The 20,743-nt window shown below is 39.6% G+C and overlaps 1 protein-coding gene and 1 long non-coding RNA gene across 3 annotated transcripts; one reads left to right on the plus strand and one right to left on the minus strand.

Annotated features, from left to right (window-relative positions):
* The first annotated feature begins 3,107 nt into the window (after positions 1 to 3,107).
* LOC121506492 lies at positions 3,108 to 4,605 on the plus strand. Its single transcript, XR_005991659.1, has 3 exons — positions 3,108 to 3,142; positions 3,230 to 3,396; positions 4,475 to 4,605. It is a non-coding gene; the product is annotated as an uncharacterized LOC121506492 (long non-coding RNA).
* Positions 3,439 to 20,031, minus strand: LOC121506491 (X-linked retinitis pigmentosa GTPase regulator-like). 2 transcript variants are annotated; one of them, XM_041782330.1, is made up of 17 exons: positions 19,926 to 20,031; positions 18,567 to 18,692; positions 18,326 to 18,418; positions 16,588 to 16,650; positions 16,335 to 16,493; positions 16,015 to 16,164; positions 15,000 to 15,158; positions 14,714 to 14,869; positions 14,499 to 14,623; positions 14,213 to 14,404; positions 13,157 to 13,343; positions 12,319 to 12,401; positions 12,179 to 12,235; positions 5,412 to 5,600; positions 5,279 to 5,336; positions 5,002 to 5,111; positions 3,439 to 4,751 (listed from the first exon to the last, which is right to left on the minus strand). In XM_041782330.1, exons 1-17 carry the CDS (start codon positions 19,954 to 19,956, stop codon positions 4,509 to 4,511), a joined length of 2,181 nt encoding a protein of 726 aa, XP_041638264.1. In that variant the 5' UTR covers positions 19,957 to 20,031; the 3' UTR covers positions 3,439 to 4,508. The 2 variants fall into 2 exon arrangements, with proteins under 2 accessions (XP_041638264.1, XP_041638263.1); XM_041782329.1 differs by lacking the exons at positions 3,439 to 4,751; positions 5,002 to 5,111; positions 5,279 to 5,336; positions 5,412 to 5,600 and adding an exon at positions 8,453 to 11,977.
* Between the last annotated feature and the right edge of the window lie 712 nt (positions 20,032 to 20,743).

Raw genomic sequence — 20,743 nt, forward strand, 5'->3', positions numbered from 1 at the left:
TTTTCATGATTACAGGGAGGACAGCCGATAGAGAGAAGAGCCTAAAGAAACCACGTGTTTTCAGAGAAACAGAAAGTAACCCAGACACTTACGACTCTGAAACTAAAACTTAAGTCACAAAGAAACCAAACATTTAATAAAATGCAGCTATTCTGTGTTAAATTAAAGAAAAATAAGATTCTTAGACTCTAATAAAATAATAACTTTATCCTGCTGCAGCTTTGACACTATTGATGGGGATAAATTTAAAAATGCATTTTAGAATAGACTTAATTCCAGCGAAATTAAACATCTGTGTAATTTATTTTCAATAGAATAGTGTTGTTTTCCATGTTTATTTTCCATCCCTGTTGCCCTAATTCCTCTCATGTTTTTCCCTTTATACTTTCAAGGCTTTTTAAAGAAGAGATTTAAACAATTGTTTTTGAAATTTTAATTAAATTGAAGCTTTTATGAATTTACTCAAAAGTGCATGCTTGCTATATTGCTATGATGTGAGAAATTTTTCAGTGATAGAAAGTAGTTAAAGTAAAATATAAGGAACGCAATCATTGATCCTACAGTTTCTGCTCACACTTGGAGAAACATAAATATAGCAAAAATGAACAAGCATTTATTGACGTTAGCTTATTTTGTGCCAAGAAATACTGCTTTGTTGTGGAAAAACATTCATAGACTGAGCATAACTCAGTGAATTAAGCAGATACTTTTTTTAAAGTCTATATCTCAAGAGTGCAAATTTTGCACAAATGTCAGCTCGGACTTGAGGATCTAAAAGTACAAGGTCAGGATAAAAAACTACACAGGAAAATCTGGGGAGTATTTTTTTCCAGAGTAAAAAATGTTTTACTCAAAAATAGTAAAAGTGTGCCTGCTTTTGAGTGTATTTATAACCAGGTACAGCCAGAGTTGGAGTAAAAACACAGGAAATTTTGCTGGAGTAAAGTTTTAGCCACACCCACTTAGATTTGAGGTTTATTTTTTATTTTTAAAAAATGGGACAATACGCATTAATGGACATTTACATGTAAATAGTACATGGGATTATAGCCCAATGGCTAATTTCCATCCCCAGTCCCACTAGCAGGTTGGTGTAAACACACCAATAGGAATAAAACACACAGAGCGTATTAAAAGACAAGCAACGTACAAAAACTGTAGACAACCTAAAGGACATACAGTCTGAAATAAAAACAGGCTTGGAGTTGGGGAACCATGGTAATTATACACAGTAAATTAAAAAGTGCTAGTGCTAATTAAAGTGCCAAGTGCTAAAGTGCATAGCGCTAGCTGCCTGAGAACTCAGGTCCTCGTTATAATTGCGCATTGCCAAAATTATTGCACAGAAATATAAAGTATATGTTGTATTGCACATTACCCAGCTGTCCAAAATTATAAAGTGCCATGTTGAATATAGTACTGCATGATGCCCATGGCACACGGTTGCACATGCAGATGTGTGAGTAAATATTGCACCAAGAAAAGCGTGCATAAATGTCTTATGTAAGCACTTATTCTCAAAAATGGCATACATAGATGTATTTATGAACGCGACAGTGGATGATTATAGATGGTGCCCCAACACACTGAGGCCTTTAGGAATACATAAAAAATACAAAAAACAAAATATTATGACACCTAGGTATTTAAATTCTTGAACCACCTGATCTTTTTACCCTCAACAAAAATGTTAGGAACACTGTTGTTTGTTCTTTTAGAGAAGTACATACAAACAGTTTTAGAGATGTTTAGGTGCAGCTGAGAGCTCTCAAGTCAGTGATACACATTAATCATGGCAAAAGTCAATTCCCGGGCAGCTTGCTCACTGTCTTTTGCATAAACATACAGAACTGCATTATCTGCATACAATTGACAGATTATAATAGAAGGACAGCAACTGGGGAGGTCATTGATAAACATACTAAAAAGCAGTGGGCCCAAGACTGATCCTTGTGGAACCACATGGTTGTTGTCACGTGACACTGAAATCAAGTCGTGTACTCGAACACACCGAGTCCTCAAAGAGTGGTATGATGCAAACCATCTCATAGCGTTCACAGAAAAGTTAAAATACGACAGTTTAGATGGTAAAATATGATGGTTGACAGTATCAAAAGCTTTTCTCAGATCAATAAAGACAGCACCAACAACTCCACCAGCATCCAGCTTTGATTTTATATTTTCCAGGAAGAAGCAGACAGCCGTCTCAGTTGAGTGGTGTTTTCTAAAGCCAGATTGCATTGGGTTTAAAATGAATGGGCTCTTGTCCAAGCGTTAAATGATTTGTTCTGATACCAGCTTTTCCATTACCTCAGAAACTGTCGGAAGAATGCTTATAGGTCTGTAATTGCTAGCTATAGTGGGGTTGCCTGATTTAAAAATTGGTGTGATGACTGAGTGCTTGAAGGAGTCTAAACTCCTTCTGATACTGAGATGTTTATAATGCTGGTTAATGGAGCTGTAAGAGATTTCTTTTGATTTGTTAGAAACACAATGTCCATGCCAGATGAGTCTTTGGTCTTAGAGCTTTTGAGACTGTCAATCACCCTGTCAACCTGAGATTGAGAGACCATGCGTAAATTAAAAATAGGTGCTGCAGCCTTTAAATGCATAGGTTGTAGTTGTTGCACCTGAGGGTTGAAGCTCTGTGCCAGATCATCAACAGAATCAATAAAATAGTCATTTAAAGCAGTTGCAATGTCACTCGGATCTTTAACTATTTTTCCTTTTATCTGTAGCTGCCTAATTTCTTTCCTTACCACATGATTTCCTGTCAGTTTTTTAGTGTTTGTCCAGATTTCTTTAGTATTTCCTTTAGTGTTGCTTATTATGTTAATAAAAAATTTGCTTTTGCTGATCTGATTTCCTTTATGACCTTGTTTCTTAGTGAGGCAAATACTTGCCTGTCATTTAATCAGCCAGTTTTTAGCGAAGTTTTTAGTGCATGGTCTCTTTTTTTCATCAGTGACCATAAATTTTCATTTAACCACAGGAGGTGATTCTTTTTTGATGGTTTAACTTAAATTTAAACTCAGCTACCATCACTCATGGACAGTCACAGCTGCAGATAATCCTTGGCAATCAAGGCCTCCTCACCTGGGGATGAGCTTTCCCACACCTGTGTACTACACCTTCTAATCAGGTAACCTGGCTCTTCAACCTTTGAATCTAGTGATTTTTCAGGTTGTTTTTTGACTTGTCTGATTTTATTTTGTCCTCCTTTTTGCAGTGTCTCTGTCTTCCTTTCACTGCTTCTGCCAACCACCAGCCTGTACATTCACCAGCATTTGGCCTATTGTTGTCAAATGAAGTCCAACCTTACTGCGTCGTCTCATGCTCTGCTTCTGGGTCCTCATCACCTGATACCTCGCTCTGAGACCTAAGGATGTCCAAAATGTACCATCAAAATAAAATAAAATCAATAACTCATGTTCCACTTTGTATCAAAATGCTTTATTGATATCACATAAAAATCCAAACCATAAAAAAATGACCACGAGGGTCAGTTAAATGAGATTACCACGTCAGAATATAAAACTGATGCATCTCCTCAGAATGCATGCAGATCACATAGAAAAGTGCAAATGTGCTCAAGGACCGCATGACAATAAATAAGATTATTTACATCCTCACAGTTAAAAACACACATTCAAACATGTGCACATCTCCAGGCTCAGGCACCACACGAGAAAAACGACATCTTTAATGTTAAAAAAATTACCCAGCATCATCGATATACTGGTCATACTGGTTGAGGAGGAGGCTCAGCTGTAGGTCACTTGTGAACAGATAGTGGTTGAAAGAATAGTGGTTCATTTAAAGCTGCACTCGTAAAATATAAAACAAAAGTGTCAGGCTCCTCAGGATCCTCTCAGGTGATCTATCAGGCTTCTGTGGAAAGGTTCTAGTAAGAATCGAACAATACTGATACCTCTCAGACAAAAAAAGAAGTCCAAGGACTGAATATTGGGTAATGTCTTTTTTAAATTGCAGGCAGACTCCTGCAAATTCTCTAAACTGCACAAAAACATTGACAAGGTTTTAGTACCAAGATGGGTTTTGTGTGCAGTTCATTTCAGACTGAACTCGTATCAAATCTAATTCCACAAAGTCAGATTAACACATCCAGATGAAGCAGTTGGAGGCTGGTTTACCTTACGTTCTGAGCATGCTCCATAGAGCATGAATGCTCAGCATTGCAGAGACTGCATTGCCATCTGCCCTTAGATATCACAACAGGCTAAAGGGATTGCATGAATTGTCTGAGTACCAAATGTAAGAAATGTAGAGCTTTAAGTTGCTCATGGTTCACTGTTAAACATATAAGCTGTTAGCTGATAACTAACCAGAAAAAGGCCCGATAATAACTAGCTAAAAGGGGCATCTGACTGAATGTTTGTGTACTATCAAACTCCACAGGGTCCGTCTCAGTGCCTCCTCTGTGTTGCTAATGAACCTTTCCACACTGTTTCAGATCACTGATGCCACCTGAGAGTTTGTTCCTGGGATCAGAGGATGGTGCAAGCTCCGGAGCGAGGTGTTCGGAGTCCGGAGGCCAGAGATCTATGTTGTGCTTCTCCTGTGGCTGTCTCTGTGTCACAGCTCCCAGTAGCAGGAGGAAGGGGAGGAGGAGCTGGGGGAGGCTCTCCCTGGACGGCTGCATCTCCAGAGATGATGCCCTCTGCTGGGGCTTGGTCCCTGTCGTTGTTCTGTTTCGATCTGGAGAAGGACAGGCGTCTGAAGAGGGAGAGCTGAGAGCAGAGAGAAAACAAATTTTGCCTTATTTTAATAAACTTGTCAAGCCTGAACAGCCTGCTTCCCTTTTTCATTTAAGGATTGTTTTTGGCCTTTATAAGAGAATAGGACAGTTAATAGCATACTAGTTGAACCCTGCTACGGCCTCTCTGCATGGGACGAGTGTGGAGCTACATGCTAGGCTATCCAACACAGCCGTGAGCTCTACTTTTTAAACTAAATGTGTCAAAGGCAAAGCTCCTGTACCTTTTTGTTCAATCCTGATTGGTTCTTGGATTCATTGGCTGTCGTCCCATTGGCTGGTTTGGTTCCATCATCGGTCTTTCCTTCGCCTGCAGCGTCAGACTGCTCTGTGACTTCAGCCGCAATAGATAAAAAATTTAATATGCATTTATTTTCACATTTTATTGTTTAATTTAACATGAATAATGTAGCCTAAATCCTCAATGTCTTTTAGGCATATAACTTTGGCAGAATTTATCAAATCAATTAGCTCCTCAGAAATGCAGTCAATGAAACAAACCTCCATCAGGTTCCTGCTCTCCTTCAGGCGCTGATTCTTCTTTCAGCTCTTTGGGTTTCTAGAAAAAAAAAATCAGCTAAAACAGGTAAGAATCAATCAGAGATAATAAACGAAGGATATTTCATATACTTACCGGGCTCTGAGATTCATCTGTAGGTTTCTCTGTCGAGTCGTCTAAACTGGAGGACTGTCCCTCAGTCTCAGCGGACGTATCATTCTCCTCTTCCTCATCAACATTGTCATCTTCCTCTTCCTCCTCGTTGTCTTCTTCCTCTCCATCATCCTCTTCCTCCCACTGCTGAGCTGATCCTTTAGTTGAATCCTGACACAGTGATAGACATTTAGTAAGTAAAAGATCCCAACACTATTAAATCATACTATTATAACTAATATTAGTCCAGCAATTCTAATTAATGTAAGGAGTAGATTTATGAAAAAGAAAGGGAGTCTAAAACAAAAAGTGACAGGAAAAGAGAGGAAAAGTGAAGGGAAGTACTAAAATTCTGCAAAAACTGGGCTGGTTATTTATATTTTCAGGTCAGAAAAGATTTAAGTTTTTCTCAATAACAAAACTACATACAGTGTCTGTAAAAAGTATTCACAATCTTGGATGTTTTACCCTTTTATTGATTGTATAAATCAATCGTGGTCAACATAATTTGGCTTTTTTGACAAAGAAACTCTTTAGTTTCAAAGTAAAAACAGAATTCTACAAAGTAATGTCAATTACTTTGAGGGGGTCTGGAAAATACAGTCCTGGTAATCAGTATTCCTGGCTACCATTACACCATGAAGACAAAAGAACTCTCCAAGCAACTCAGAGAAAAGGTTACTGAAAAGTAGGCTCTGAACTTCCCCCAGAGTTCAGATAAATCCATCATGAAAAAAGGGAAGGAATATGGCTCATGTGTAAATCTGCCTAGATAAGGCCGTCCTTACAAACTGAGTGAGCATGCAAGAAGGAGACTAGTGAGAGGCCACCAAGACACCTATGACTACTCTGAAGGAGTTCCAAGCTTCAGCAGCTGAGCATCAGTCAAAGCTTTATGGGAGAGTGGCAAAGAAAAAAGCCACTGCTGAGGAAAACTCAGATTAAATCTGGACTAGAGTCCATGATCAAGTGGAAGAAAGTTCTTTGGTCAGATGAGACTAAAATGGGGTGTTTTTGGCCATCAGACAGGACACCAAACACTGCACACCAACACAAACACATCATCCCTACTGTTAAGCATGATATTGGCAGCATCATGCTGTGGGGATGCTTCCAGGGATCTGGACCTGGGAGGCTTGTAAAGGTAGAGGGTAAAATGAATGTGGCAAAATGTGAAAATCCTGGAGGACAATCTTTTTAGTTTGGAAGAGAACTACAGCTTGGTAGGATATTTATATTCCAGCAGGACAATGAGCTGAAGTGTGCAGAGAAAGCAACACAGAAATGTTTAAAGACAACAAAGACAACGTCCTGGAGTGGTCAGTCCTAGAGATTAAGTGGCTGGATTTTTTTGTCAAAAAAGCCAAATTATTGTGACCATGATTGATTTATAAAATCAATAAAAGGGTAAAACATCCAAGGAGGTGAAACTATTTAAATGCATTGCATTGTCTAATGGCTTTACATATTTAAAGCCTTTTTAATACAATTTGAGTGCAAAATTAGTGAAGAGCAAATATTTCTTCTCAGAAGTGAAGCTTGATGTTAGTACAGGTAGACACTAAAGTCATACAACCAGGTGACTGTCAGCTGCTACTTAATCACCAATCACAGCTCTTTCTCTTGACAAGTTGGCCAACTTTGGCCCCTTAAGTTTCTGTTATGCCCTCATATTGAGGTTCTAGCACTCCAATCCCTAAAAAGTGAGCTACAAAACTATACATCCGTTTTACAATAAAAGGCCAACTCTATGAAGAGCTATCCTGACTGAACATAGAGGTTACTCAGCTAATCTAGGTCAGCAACTCTTGCATGGCACAATTACAACTTGATTTAGTGATAAATAAAGAAGGTAAGCTGAGCTCCCCTACACGGCAGCAGGGAATCATGGGACGGGATTACAGGCTGGATTACAGACATAAAGATAAAGAAGAAAACAAACCCCACCTGATTTTGAATCCAACAAATCACACTCAAAAAACAGAAATACTGCAAATATAACAGTTTTAGAAGAATTCACTAAAGTTTCAAAAGGTTCCTCCTCTACATTCTCCTTTTTATTACACCTCTACACTAGTGATATCCACCTTCTACTTTCTCAAGTATCTTAGAAAGAAAAGGAAGAGTAGATATGGGTTCATAGTAAGCTAAGGAGCCTGAATCAGGGGTTGGGTTTTTAAGTTAAAGTTAAATTACAGCTACTTTGAAAGACTGTGCCACATATCCTGTCAGTAATGACATATTCATCATGTCCAGAACAGACGTGCTAACCAGAGGAAAATAGACTAAGCCAGCTTGGTTGGGCATGTTGATGGTTTAGACGAAGAAATAACTGATCTGAGTTCTTGAGAACTGGTTTAGGGCCAAGTATGATAACCTCAGTCTTGTCTGAGTAAGGGAGCAGGACATTTCTGGTCAATTTCTGCTTTAAATAACTGAGTTTTATCATCAAGCTTCATGGACACATACAGTTGTTTATCATCAGCATAACAATGGAACTTTATGGCATGGTTCCTAATAATGTCATCCAGAGGAAGCATCTAAAGAGTGAAAAGAACTTTACATCTCACTTTGGTTAAGGTCAAGGTCACTGTGACCACAATATTTCAAGAATGCATTGAGAGAATATTGTCCAATTTGGCACCAATCTAAACTTTGAATTGAGGAAGGACTGATTAGATTGTGGAGGTCAAAGGTCACTGTGGCCTTGCACTGTATCGGAGCTTCTTTAAAGCATTGTCTTCTGAAGTGGCTAATCTTCTGTCTTTATCTAAAAGTTGCTTTTCTGTTTTGTTTTGTTGACCATGTAGATGCATACAAGCATTTTCACATTTTATAAATATCCATATTTATTTGGTATTTGATTTATTGCATCAATTTGATCCCTATACACTTTATCAACGTTGCAATTTAAAAAAAATTTACAAAACATGCAGGATTATAGGTGATTACCTTTGACTTTAGTGCTATCCCTCACCTTTAGCATACTATTCAATAAATTCAAACCTGGCCATCTCCCCCCTTTCCTTCTCATATTCTACAATCCTCCCTTTTCCCAATTTCTCTCTTTTTCCTCTAATTCTAGGGCCCTAAAGGGGGTTTGAGAGCTACGGTGGAACCCCTAAGCTTCCCCAAACAGATGCTTGCAAACGTTTCGCATCAATCTCTCAAGAGAATCTTTATCAATAAAAATGTAATAAATAATTAATTGTCAAGCCGTATTGTGGTTGTTGGTGTGGGTCTTGCAAGTGAAACATGGCATTTTTAGCACAAAGTTTGATTTTCTGAACGAAATGCTGAGGTTTATAATCATACACAGACTTTCAAAATAAAGTGTAACATATAAGAAGATGAGGAATAGGTTGGAGTTATAAAGCAGCAAAAAAAAAAACAACAGAAAAATTAAATAAAATACAATTATTTATTACAGACAGAAACAATGAAAACAGAAAATGTATTCAAATATAAATCATAATCATTTAATTTGATTAAAGCTGCCAATCAGGAGAACAAAAGAGGAAGCTTACAGGTATTAATTCTTGTTTTAAAGCTGCCAAAATAAAAAAAGTAAACTTAAGTTTAAAAATCATATGACGGCTGAAGGATGAAAGTACATAAGCCTTCCTGAAATCGAGCGTATAATGTTAGTGAAAGCAGGCCACAGAGTCAGGCTCTGCCATATGATTGAGATAAGCTGATCAAGCCTTCTCCAGCTGATTCACTCTGAACACGCTATTGGCTAATCGCACCCATGCTGCCATATTTAAGCTCTAGCCTGGTACGCTTTGCTGCTCCTTTTCAACCCTCCTCCACCCCAGCCCCTCCTTTATTCCCTTCCGACTCGATGTCATTCGGTTGCCACTGCTGCCTGCTCTGCTTTGGGTTTTTTCTGCTTCTCTCCCTGACTCAGGCTTTCCTTATACGCACAGTAAAGGCAGGAACTTGTGCTGTTCCTGCTTGAGGCTTTACTTTAGGCTCGTGGAAGGGCAGAGGATCCCAGGACAGCCACACCACCAAATATAAATAACAGCTATAAGGACAAATAAATTACTGTGTTCCTTGACAAAGTGTCAAAGACATGTTATTCTGTGTAAACATGAGGGAGATATCAGAAAGGCACGGTGAGTCTGATGAACAGAAAAAAACAGAGATATGTGTCTTTGTTTAGGAGAAATAAATATAAATAAAGATAAATAGCTGCTGTTTTTGTGATTTCATGTTGGTGTGCTCTTATCTCTTTAACAGCTTACCTTTACATCGATCACGTTTTCTGCTCTGTTATAAAGAACTTAGAGCAGCAGTTGCCTTTGTCTGAATGGTGCAGTCTAAATAAAGTATGAAGCTGTCTATCTCCTGGTTTCAGGTGGGCTTTCCTGAGCAGACAGGAGCTGCAGCCTCATTAAAATATTCTCTTTTATTCATTTATTTATCACTTTTAATATTTCTGTTTTATTGTAAACATGTCATTGTTACTTCAGCCAGCTGAGACTGAGAAGCTGCCTCAAATACTTCGTGATGAGTCCCATAGAATTTGAGTAGATGTGTAAATAAAGGAAACTATGACAGCTAACATGTCCCTTTAAGGCTTCCGTAGTTTTTGGTCATTTCAGGTTGAGGTACTGCGGTAAAACGTCGTCCCAGAACTCCTCGGACTCATCGGCTGCCTGAGTTGACCTCAGTTTACGTCCAGATCTAGCGCTTTGTCGAGTCTTCTTTTTGACCTCTTCTTCCTCTTCTTCTTCCTCCTCATCCTCTTCTTCATCATCTGTGCTATCAGCCTCCTCCTCCTCTTCATCACTTTTTTCTTCCTCCTCTTCTTCGCTTTCTTCTTCCTCTTCCTCATCACTCTCTTCCTCTTCTTCTTCCTCTTCTTCACTTTTTGTCTCACTTTCACTCTCTTTTTCTTCCTCGCTGCTCTCCTCCTCTTCCTCCTCAGCGCTACTCTCCGCCTCCTCCTCCTCTTCCTCTCCTTCCTCAGCCTCGCTCTCTTCATCACTCTTTTCACTCTCCTCTGAAGACTCTGAAGACTGGCTTTCACTTTCCTCTTCCTCCTCCTCACTCTCCACATCTTCGTCTTCTTCCTCATCTTCTTCCTCATTTTCAGAATCCTCTCCTTTGCTCTCTGTGTCTTGGCTTGAGCCTTCCTCACTCTCCTCCTCCTCCTCCTCCTCTTCTTCTACATCACTGTCCTTGCTGTCTTTGTCTTCGGTCTCATCTTCGCTTTCACTCCCCACCGTCTCGCTTTCACTCCCCACCGTCTCGCTTTCCTCCTCCTCCTCATTTTCCTCACTGCTCTCATCTTCCTCTTTGCTGCTGCTTCCTGCATCAGTTTCTGACTCTCCTTCTGCTTTTAGAGTGTCACTATCTTTGTCCTCCTCTTCATCATCTTCTGTGACTTTCTCCAGACTGTGACTGACATCCTCCTCTTCTTCCTCATCTGTGACTTTCTCCAGACTGTGACTGACATCCTCCTCTTCTTCCTCATCTGTGACTTTCTCCACACTGTGACTGACATCCTCCTCTTCTTCCTCATCTGTGACTTTCTCCACACTGTGACTGACATCCTCCTCTTCCTCGCTTACATCAGCGCTTGTCCTCTGCTCCTCCTCGTCCTCTTGTTTGACCGTCCCAGAGTCCGTCCTCTCCTCACTTTCCTCCTGACTCGTCCCGTCTTCTGGACTCTCGGCTGCAGGGATGATGTTAATGCTGACGGCGGATTTGTTGCTGAAATCGTCAGCGGTAGATCCAGGTCCTTCGCTGGTGAACTCTCTCACATTGTCTTTCAGGACGCTGTGACTGCTCTCAGATGGTGATGGAGAGTTTTGTGACATGACCCCGTGAATTAAAGCTGCTCCTGCTGCGAGAGAGGCGGCTCCAGCGATCAAGCCCAGATTTGACGCCTGCTCTTTTTTTCCAGACTCTTCCTTTGACTTAGCCTCCTTTACGTTTTTCTCGTTCTTTGACTTTTTAGAAAACTCTGCATATTCTTTAAATTTTGGGCTTTTTTCCTGTCGAGAGCTGTCGAAACTCTCTGAGTCTGTTTGGCTGTGTTCACCTGGTGATGACGCTCCTGTTTGCTGACTTTTCACTGCTATCGGTTTGCTTTTAACGCTGACACGCTTTGGCTGAAATTGCTTCTCTTTCACAGATTCAGAGCCAACATTTAAGTCTTTCTTTCTGGTTGCAGGACTTTGTTTAGGGTCTGTTTCCGGCTTCCTGACAACCTCCATCAGCTGACTTTTCCCCTTAGCTGTCCTGCTCTTCGGTTTAGATGCTGCTTTCTTACTGTCTCCTAAACTCTGAGGTTTGCTTTTACCAGGTCTCCTCTGTAGATTTTCCACAGCCAGGGTCAGATTCTCTTCATTCTGCTGGGACTTATTCTGTGTTTGTGAGATCTGAGAGGCCAGAGAGTGAGCACCAGGGCTCCTTAGGTGCTCAGCGGGAAGTGCTCGGCGAGGAGTCACACTGCCGCTCTTCTGAGACGTTGGAGTGGAAGATAAACTGCTATGCTCCTTTTTTTGGTTACCCTTAGCATGCTTACCCTTCTTCTATCCCAGAAAGCAAAAGGAGGATGAAACAGAGGCATGCATTAGAGAGGAAAAGAGACATGCAGAAAATCAAAACAAGAAAGAGACAGAAAAATCAGGGATAGATTTGCAAAGAAGAGTTGTGTGCAGAAATTAGAGGAGAATGGCAGGGATGTAGCTGCTAAAATAAAGTTTTAGCATGGAGTAAGACATTTGAGTTACCTTCTGAATAGGAGACAGAGTCAGCGTTTTATCCCCATCCATCTTCATCACATGTGTCTATCAGGAGAAGAAATAAACAAAAATGAGCAGAAAAATCTACAGTTACATATCTTAGACATGACGTAGGGTGGATTTCTCACCATGTTGAGGAAGTCAGAGGTTTCTCCGAGACCTTTCACGCTGTCAGTGTCGGTCAGGCTCTCCACAACGCTGTCGGTCTGCTCTGAGAAAGAAAAACACAACCACAGTTGGAACACTTCAGCCACTTTGACTAACGACAAAACATTTAAATCCTACAGTGTCCATTCAGCACTAAATATAGGCATCATTTTTACAGCATGTCTGCCAAATTTTCTTCCTGTATTTTTGTTTGTCTTGTTTTACTCCCCTACTGCTGAACATTCATGTTTAAAATCTTTTTTTTTTTAAAAAGGAATTCAAAAGGATGAATTTAAAAAGAAAACACACCAAGAGTGTAGCTGTTTTGTACACTATATGGACAAAAGTATTTGGCCACAACTGTTCAGGTGTTTCAACCAAACCAGTTGCCACAAGGTGTATAAAATCAAACCATGCAGTTCCATTTACAAACATTCGTGAACCTAAATGGGTTGTTCTGAAGAGCTCAGAGACTTCAAGCGTGGTACTGTGATGGATGTCACCTTTGCAATAAAACGCTCTGGAAAATGTCAGTGATAGTAATAGATTTTGAGACATTATCAGCTTATTATCCATCTTTATTCCCTATATTGTATGAAAGTGCTTACTGTTTGGCTTTGACCAGTGAGACATCCATCTATTCCCCTAGTTTGCTAAAGTAAGTTGTTTTTCATTGTCACACTCATGTAAATGTTAAATTATCATCCATTCCTGTACAGATAATGAGCTAAACTTGCTCTGGTCCCAGAAGAGAGCATGAGGAGGAGGGCTAGGAGAAGGAAAAGGAGGTGGAGGTGGAGGTGGAGGTGAGGTAGGTACCCTGGTGCATTGACCCTGCGCTCCCGTGTTGGTGAGTGCCGTTGAGCACCTTTCTGTGGCTCAGACCGGACGGCGGTAGTCTGGGTGGGATGGTTTGGCTGGAGATGGGGAGCGGCGGGTGGAGGAAGCCGGACATGACAGCGGGCAGCGTGCGGAACATGGTGCCAAACTGGTCTGGAGATCTCTCCTGCGGGGAGAGAACAGCAGAGATGATGTGTGATAGAAAAAAACAAAACAGCACTCATCAGCCACTATATTAGGTATACATAGCTAGAACAATGCTGGACCCGCTTTCTTCCTTCAGAACTGCCTTCACTCTTTGTGACATATATTCAGCAAGAAACCGAAAACATTCCTCAGAGATTTTGGTCCAAATTAACATGATAGCATCACGCAGTTGCTGCAGATTTGTTGGCTGCACACCCATGATGCAAATCTCCTGTTGCACCACATCTAAAAGGTGCTTCATTGGATAGAGATCTAGTGACTGAGATGATGTGACCTTGTGACATCGAAGATGGGTCGCCATAAAGAGATGAACACAGTCAGCAACGAGACTCAGGCATGCTGTGGCGTTTAAATGATGCTCAATTGGTACTAAGGGGCCAAAAGTATACCAAAATATATCCTCCACAGCATCACCACAAGCCTGAAGCACTGACACATGGTAGGATTGATCCAGGCTTTCATGTTGTTTACACTCAAATCTGACTCTACCATCCAATGTGGCAGCAGAAATCAAGACTCATTTTCACCCCATTTTTCCCTTTCTGACTCTCGGTTTGACTTCAGCATACCATCCTGATCATGTCTACATCTCTACACCTAATAAAGTGATTGGTGGGTGTATATCTGGAGTTTGAAGCCTGATTTGTTCTGTTTTGTGGAATAAAAAGGAGTTTAAAGCCAGCCTGTTTTAACTTTTCTATGAAACTTACTACTCTGATTCAAAAATAAAGGAACCAGGGTACTTTTGTGAATCATATCTTGTAGTTTAGAGCTTATTTTAAGAGTTTTGTCTGTTGATAAACCTCCTCCACCGTACGCTGTACCTACCCTCTCTCTCCTTCGGACCCGTGCGGAGAGGCTCCTCTGCAGGCTGGAGGAGTCAGTCGAGCTCCCCAGCAGCTCCACGTACGGCTTCTCCAGAAAAACTTCAGTCTCATCGTCTTCCTCCAGAGTCACATCGCCACAGCTCGGATCCCTCGGATGAGCCAGCACCACCATGTGACAGCCGCCGCACATAGCCTGCACACAGATCCAGAGCACGTCTCGTCAGCTTTCATTAGAACTCACATTTTACAGTCATAACTAGGAGTAAAATCCACTAAAACAAACCTACTGCCTGAACATTGTACTTGAGGAAGCGTGGACACAGAGTCGGTTTGAACTGGTTTGTGAAGTTTTCTTCCCCCAGAGCCAATTTCCCATGTCGACCATCTCCAAACGTGTACAGAAGACCACTTTCTACAAAACACGAGGCATAAACTTCCTTTAACCAAAAAGAACTTGATCACAAAGTATATAAATAAGGTTAAACCAGGGCTAAGTATTCACCAGTGATGACAGCGGTGTGGTTTTCTCCACAGTTCACTTGACACACTCGGCCCTTTTTGAAATGCTCAACAGACCGAGGAAGCCGCGACTCGAAGATGAACGTGCCGTGACCGAGCTGCCCAAACTGACCGAGACCAAACGAGTAGATGTCGTCCTCTGAACACAGAAGAAGAGAAGAAGACTAAAACTTTTTAACACCTCTGTAAATGTGAGTCTTTCCCCTCATCCACAGGGTTTTATCTTAAATAAAGATGATGTATTTGTATTAAAGCATATTTATAATTACGCGTGAGAGCCACGGTGTGTCCTCCTCCACAGGCCACCTGCAGCACCGCCTCTTTAATGCTCTTCACCCGCTGAGGGACTCGATGTCGAGGCAGCTGCTCGGTACCTAATCCCAGTTTACCACTGTCACGCTCACCAAAAGTGTACAGAGCTCCATCAGCTGAGAAACAGGAGAAAACACAGATTTTCACAACAGTAACACTGTAAATCTTCATTTAAGATTTCCCTTAAGCTCTCCATTCCAAACTGAGTCATTTTAACAGTATCATTTATAAAATACCAGTAAATCTGAGGGTACACTCCAACTAAACACATATTTATATCTTAATTTATTTCTGTATTTATTCATATTTCAGAGTTTTTATTTAAAAAAATCTACAAAGTCTCTGAATGTTTATCTGACTTTTTCAACCCCAACTCAAGACTTTCTTTCTCTAATGCAGCTTCTTAAAACATAATTTCTTTGAGCCTTTTTGCTTTTAAAGTTTAATCATTTAACAGTTTTCCAAACTCGATCTGTCAAAGATGGCCTCATACTTTCTCTGAAAGTTCTGGATGAAGGGGATTGACAGTTTGTACAGGTGAAGACAGATCATATTTGGTGTTATGATTCTGCTGTGTAGCAGTGAAAAGCAGAAGTAGTAAATGCCAGAAAACCCTGCAGAACTTTGCTGAAAGATTGCTGGTGTTGACTGGAATTTTCATGGTAATACTTAAAAAACCTGCAGGTTTTTCAAGGATGAGCGAGCCAGAAGGCAAAGACCATCCTGGATGACCCACACCACCTTAGACATGCAGAATATAGACTTCCCCAACAGGGTTTACACTGGTAGAGCTGAATAAAATAGATTTATGAAGTCACTCGACTTTGTATCTCATATCTCACTGCTAGTCTATGATCGGTCAGTTTTTATGGCGTGTACAGGTTATCTCAGATATGACAAAGATTTTCCATGTCAGTCCAATCTGATTCAATTTCATCAAATTCAACCTGAAATGTTATGAATTTAAATTACCTGTCACTAAGGCGGAGTGGTAGTATCCACAGGACACCCAGCTGACTGGTCGCCCCACGCTGACCTCCTGTGGCGAGGTGGCGTGACTCTCCTTTCCCAAACCGATCTGGCCCTCCGTGTTATCGCCCCACATGAACAGTTTACCGCTCTCTGAGATGGGAAAACATAAAAAGGTAGCTGAAATTGCTTGTATGTGCATCACATTCAGCTTTTATAAAGCAAAATAGAATGATGTTTGTAGCAGGCTTAAAGACTGACGCTGCTTCTGTACTCTTCTAGATAAAAGAAGCTAAACTATAATCTGAATATCTGAGCTTCACCTGTGAGAGCAGCAGAGGTGTTTGATCCCGCAGCAAGCATTTTGATTGGTCCTCGCGAGTCGAAGAAGTGAATCCTCTGGAAGGCCGTCCGCTCCTCGCAGTCTCCGAGCCCCAGCTGACCCTCACTGTTTCCCCCCGATGAGAACACTTTTCCCTGAGCTATAAAAACAAACACAAACAAAAGATTCTGAATATAAATGTGGTTAAAAATTCACATTAAAAGCAGGAACTGTCCTCAGAGGCTGCCACTGACCTGTGCTGATGAGAGTGTGGTTTCTTCCACAGGCCACAAGCTGAACTTTCTCTGACTTTAGAGCTGAAAAACATCAACTTTTGTTATGTGAAAACCAAACGTGAATAAGACAAAAAGTTTGTTAAATACAATCAATTATTTGTTCAGTCAGGAGCTTTCGGTTGTGCATCAAAGTTGTCAACAGACAGTGGACTATGCAGATGTGATCTTTGTGGATGCTCTGTTTTACATTTGTGTAATTGTCAGAAATATTTTTTTCGTTCATGCTGCACGTGCTTTGTTGTTTGGTCAATCTGGACCAGAGCTACTTAGGTGCATGGGGATCAAACTGATGCATAAAGTAATGAGTTCAACACCAAATTCATGTGCAGGTTTGTGCAAAATTTAAGAACTTTGACCTCCAAAGTGAATTCAGTTCATCCATGAGTAAGGGTGAGAATTTTTGCATAGTTTGAAGAGAGTTCTGAAGGGTGCAAAGCAGCTTTCATAAGAATGGAACAAACAAACAGGCAGACAGACAATCTGGAAATAGAACACCTTCAGCTCACACGGAAGCATAAAAACCTGCAAATTATAAAGACAAACCTAAATCATATTTAACTTTTCTCAAAAAGGGGATGACAATGGGATTCACACACATAAAATGGAAAATTTTAATGCTAGCCTTGAGATAAAATTCATATTATTTATATATTCTTTTTTTTATAGCATTAAAAATAAACTTTCAAGGGACAAAATGTGAGAATCTTTTGTGAAATTATCTCTTCATGTAATTTATACTACAAACAAATATGTCTGTTATTGGCTGTAAAGATGAAGATGGTGGTAAACTGTACATTTAAACAGCAAAAAGATGTGTATTTGCCAAGCTGCTGCACAAAAAAAAAATCTAAATACACTCCTCTTGAGCCACATTCGCCGAATGCATCGAGAGAAATACCTAAAATTCACCCTGAATTGCTTGCAAAGGTAAAAACATCTGTCAAATAGATTATTCCTGGCAATAAAATTAGGCAAGTAAATCTGCACAGATTTGCGTTTTTGCAGGGAATCTAAGTTTCCTTCAGCCGGTGTTATCTTTCTTGAGCAGCAGGGTTTAGAAACCTGATAAGTCTGTCCGTGTCTCTCTAGATTAGGAGAGATTACGGACCCTCCAGATTGGGATTACAATGGTGACAAATCTCTGGGTTTCCCCTTTTGAGAAGCTCCTCTACCTCTAGAGTATTTTGGAATGTAGTGTTTTGAAATACCTGCAAAAAATATGACATTTTACTGATTTATTCATTCAATAGCCAAAGGGTGGAAGACTTCTGGTTTGACCATTCATCCAGGCTATTCTTTTGAGCACTGTATCCTAAAATGTTTGGGGAATTTCCTTCAAACTCTGCACAAATATCCACTAATTTCCACTGTCTGAAAGTTGTATACTTTGCAGAGGGCTATCACCACCAGGGTATACGTAGGTCTAGTTTTATAATGAATCTCATTAAAATACATCAGTGTTACGACAGATTGACTGGCAAGGTTCTGGCAGAAAATTGTGGGTTTTTTGGGAAAAAAAAAAAAAAAAAAAAGGAAATCCATTTCACATTTTATAATGAAAAGACGGTAAAGAAAGAAATCATCTGCCACAACCTGCCTATTCTCACCCTGTCCTCTTCAAATCCTGTAGTCAGCTGTTAGTGTCAGCACTCAGACATCAATACTCTCACTTTTAAGGAGCTATTTAAAGACCCACCTTTGACACATGTAGGCTTGTTCACTGTCACTTTGGATCCCAGACCCAGTTGGCCCCAGTTGTTGCTGCCGAACATGAAGAGTTTCCCATTTTCTGTGGAGAACAAACAAACTCAGCTTTTTGTGACTTTACATCAATACACCGCAAAATTTCCTAGTTAGATAAAAAATTACAAAAACAAATAATCGTAGGAGTCCGCATATTTTTTCCTTTCAATTAAAACCTCAATAATGTTACTCACTTGTTATTAAGGCGGTGTGCTCGTCTCCACAGGCGATCTTTAGGGGGATGTCATTTTTCAGCCAGAATTTGCTGGGAATGTTATCTGCAAATTTGCTCTTTCCAAAAGTGAAAACAGCTCCTGATTCTGAAAAAAACAAAACAAAATAAAAAGTCAAACTGATCCACAAACATTTGATTATTACATGTTCATTTCAAAGTCTTTATAACATACAGAACAATCTCTGCCTCTTAAACAGCATGATTGTCACTTTTTCAGTAACATTTTGCAGGGACAACTGAAGTTGTTGAAACCAAAGTTTTAGATACTTCTATTTTTTCAATACCACACAGTTAGATATGAAACAACCCGTTTTACAAAAAATAAAATCTACATATTGTATTTCACATTTCAGCCAGCAAATAACAAGGTATTTTTGTTCTATATAGCAAGCCCAAATGGATTGAGTTAATAAATAACAACAATTTAAAACTACCTCTATTTCAACTAACATAGGAGAGGAATGAATAGGGGTAGAAACTAACAAATTACATTTACTCATACTCTTACTGAGTAGCTTTTTTGTACTTGTTCTACTTTGAGTGGTTTTAAACCTGTAATTTAAGTCTTGTCCTGTGATAAATAAACTCCAAAAAACAGAATAAGGTTTACAAAGACTTCTTTTTGTTGTTGCCATGACACCAAATCGATATTAATACAGTTAAACTTTCACTAGTACCATATCATTTAATACTGGTATCATCACTACTCTGTCTAATAAGTTATTATTCGTGATGCATCAACGTGAAAGCAGTATTTGTGTGCAGCAGCTGGTCAATGTTGAGCTCATTTTTTTGACTTGTGAACTGCGTTAAAAATGCATGAGCACCCATGACTGCAGTTGACTTAACTGGAATTAAAATAAAACACTCAGCAAACCGCAATAATGTAGTTAGGTTAATAATTGGGGGTATAAATTCTGCAATCACGGATAGAAACCGGACTTAACATTTGTTTCTGGAGCTTTGGCAGCAGCACATCAAATATGAAGACGACAAACCGACAGAAAACGTGCCAAAATTTGGAAATATAACATGTTTTTTAAAACCCAGCGATAACTTATTTGAACAGAAAAGCGACAATAAACTAAAGAAAATAATTTCAATTTTTAAACCGAATAATAACAGTTAAACTGGTTCAATTCATGAAAACCATTTTAAGAGCAGAAAGTAAATAAAGGCTTTATTTTCCGTTAGCCAGCGAGCTAAAGAATAAGCTAAAATGTAAGTTAGCTAATAACAAACAGCTTGTTGTTTTTAATTCAAACGCAGTTACAAAGAAGAGGAGAAGTAAAATAATAAGCTATTAATGGTTATTTACCTGGTATCTCGTCCTCCGCCTCCCCTGCCATCTCTACGGGACTTTAATCCGCTTTTCTCCGTGTCGTGGGCGTGTTAGTGCCCCTCTTGTTTTCGAGTCAGACAACCCGGAAGTCAACAGAAGTTCTCCTAGGATACGACGTCGACGACGTGACCGTTAAAGGGACAGGAGGTTGAACTGGAGATGATTTGTTGAACTGACAAATCTCCAAAATTATAGATATATCGCCAAACTGTACCTTCTGCCATAACAACGAAGAAAACTTTAAACATCTGTTTTATGAATGCAGATCCTGTTACAACTTCTGGAAACAACTGGATCTATTTATTGCTCAAAAAACCTCTACAATAATTAATCTCAATTATCAAAGTATTATAAATAATTTCAATCACCAAAACAAGCATTTTGAATTTATCATAAATCTATTTATCATACTGGGAAAATACTACATTCACAAAATGAAATTTACCGATAATAGCCGCCCCCTCTTCAGAGTTTTTTTTTTATTTGAATTAAATAATTACATCAAATCTCTAACCACCCGGAACAGAAAATGCGCGAAAACCTTAGAAATATATAACAAATTCTTTATTCCTTCATAACATACTCATAAATGAGTTTCCTTGTTTTGTATTGTTATGTTTTGTCTGTATTTTTGTTTGGTAAGCCTCAAAATATTGTTTTGTGTATATAGGATATATTAAGTCTCTGTTGCTCCTTTGTTTACGTAGGTTTATTTTAAGTTATTATTATAGTCTGTCAACATTATGTTTGTATGTATGCCTTTATGTAATGTCATTTAATTTTATTCAGTAAAT

Source organism: Cheilinus undulatus, linkage group 24 (assembly GCF_018320785.1).
Source record: "Cheilinus undulatus linkage group 24, ASM1832078v1, whole genome shotgun sequence".
Taxonomy (NCBI): Eukaryota; Metazoa; Chordata; class Actinopteri; order Labriformes; family Labridae; genus Cheilinus; species Cheilinus undulatus.

Excerpts from the sequence above, each read along its gene's own strand:
- LOC121506491 (XM_041782329.1), bottom strand. The coding sequence starts at position 19,956 with ATGGCAGGGGAGGCGGAGGACGAGATACCAG. Across the intron at positions 16,651-18,325 it reads CAAGCCTACATGTGTCAAAG|CTCTAAAGTCAGAGAAAGTT; the intron begins GTGGGTCTTTAA and ends GATGTTTTTCAG. Across the intron at positions 12,402-13,156 it reads CGCAGGGTCAATGCACCAGG|AGCAGACCGACAGCGTTGTG; the intron begins GTACCTACCTCA and ends TTTCTTTCTCAG.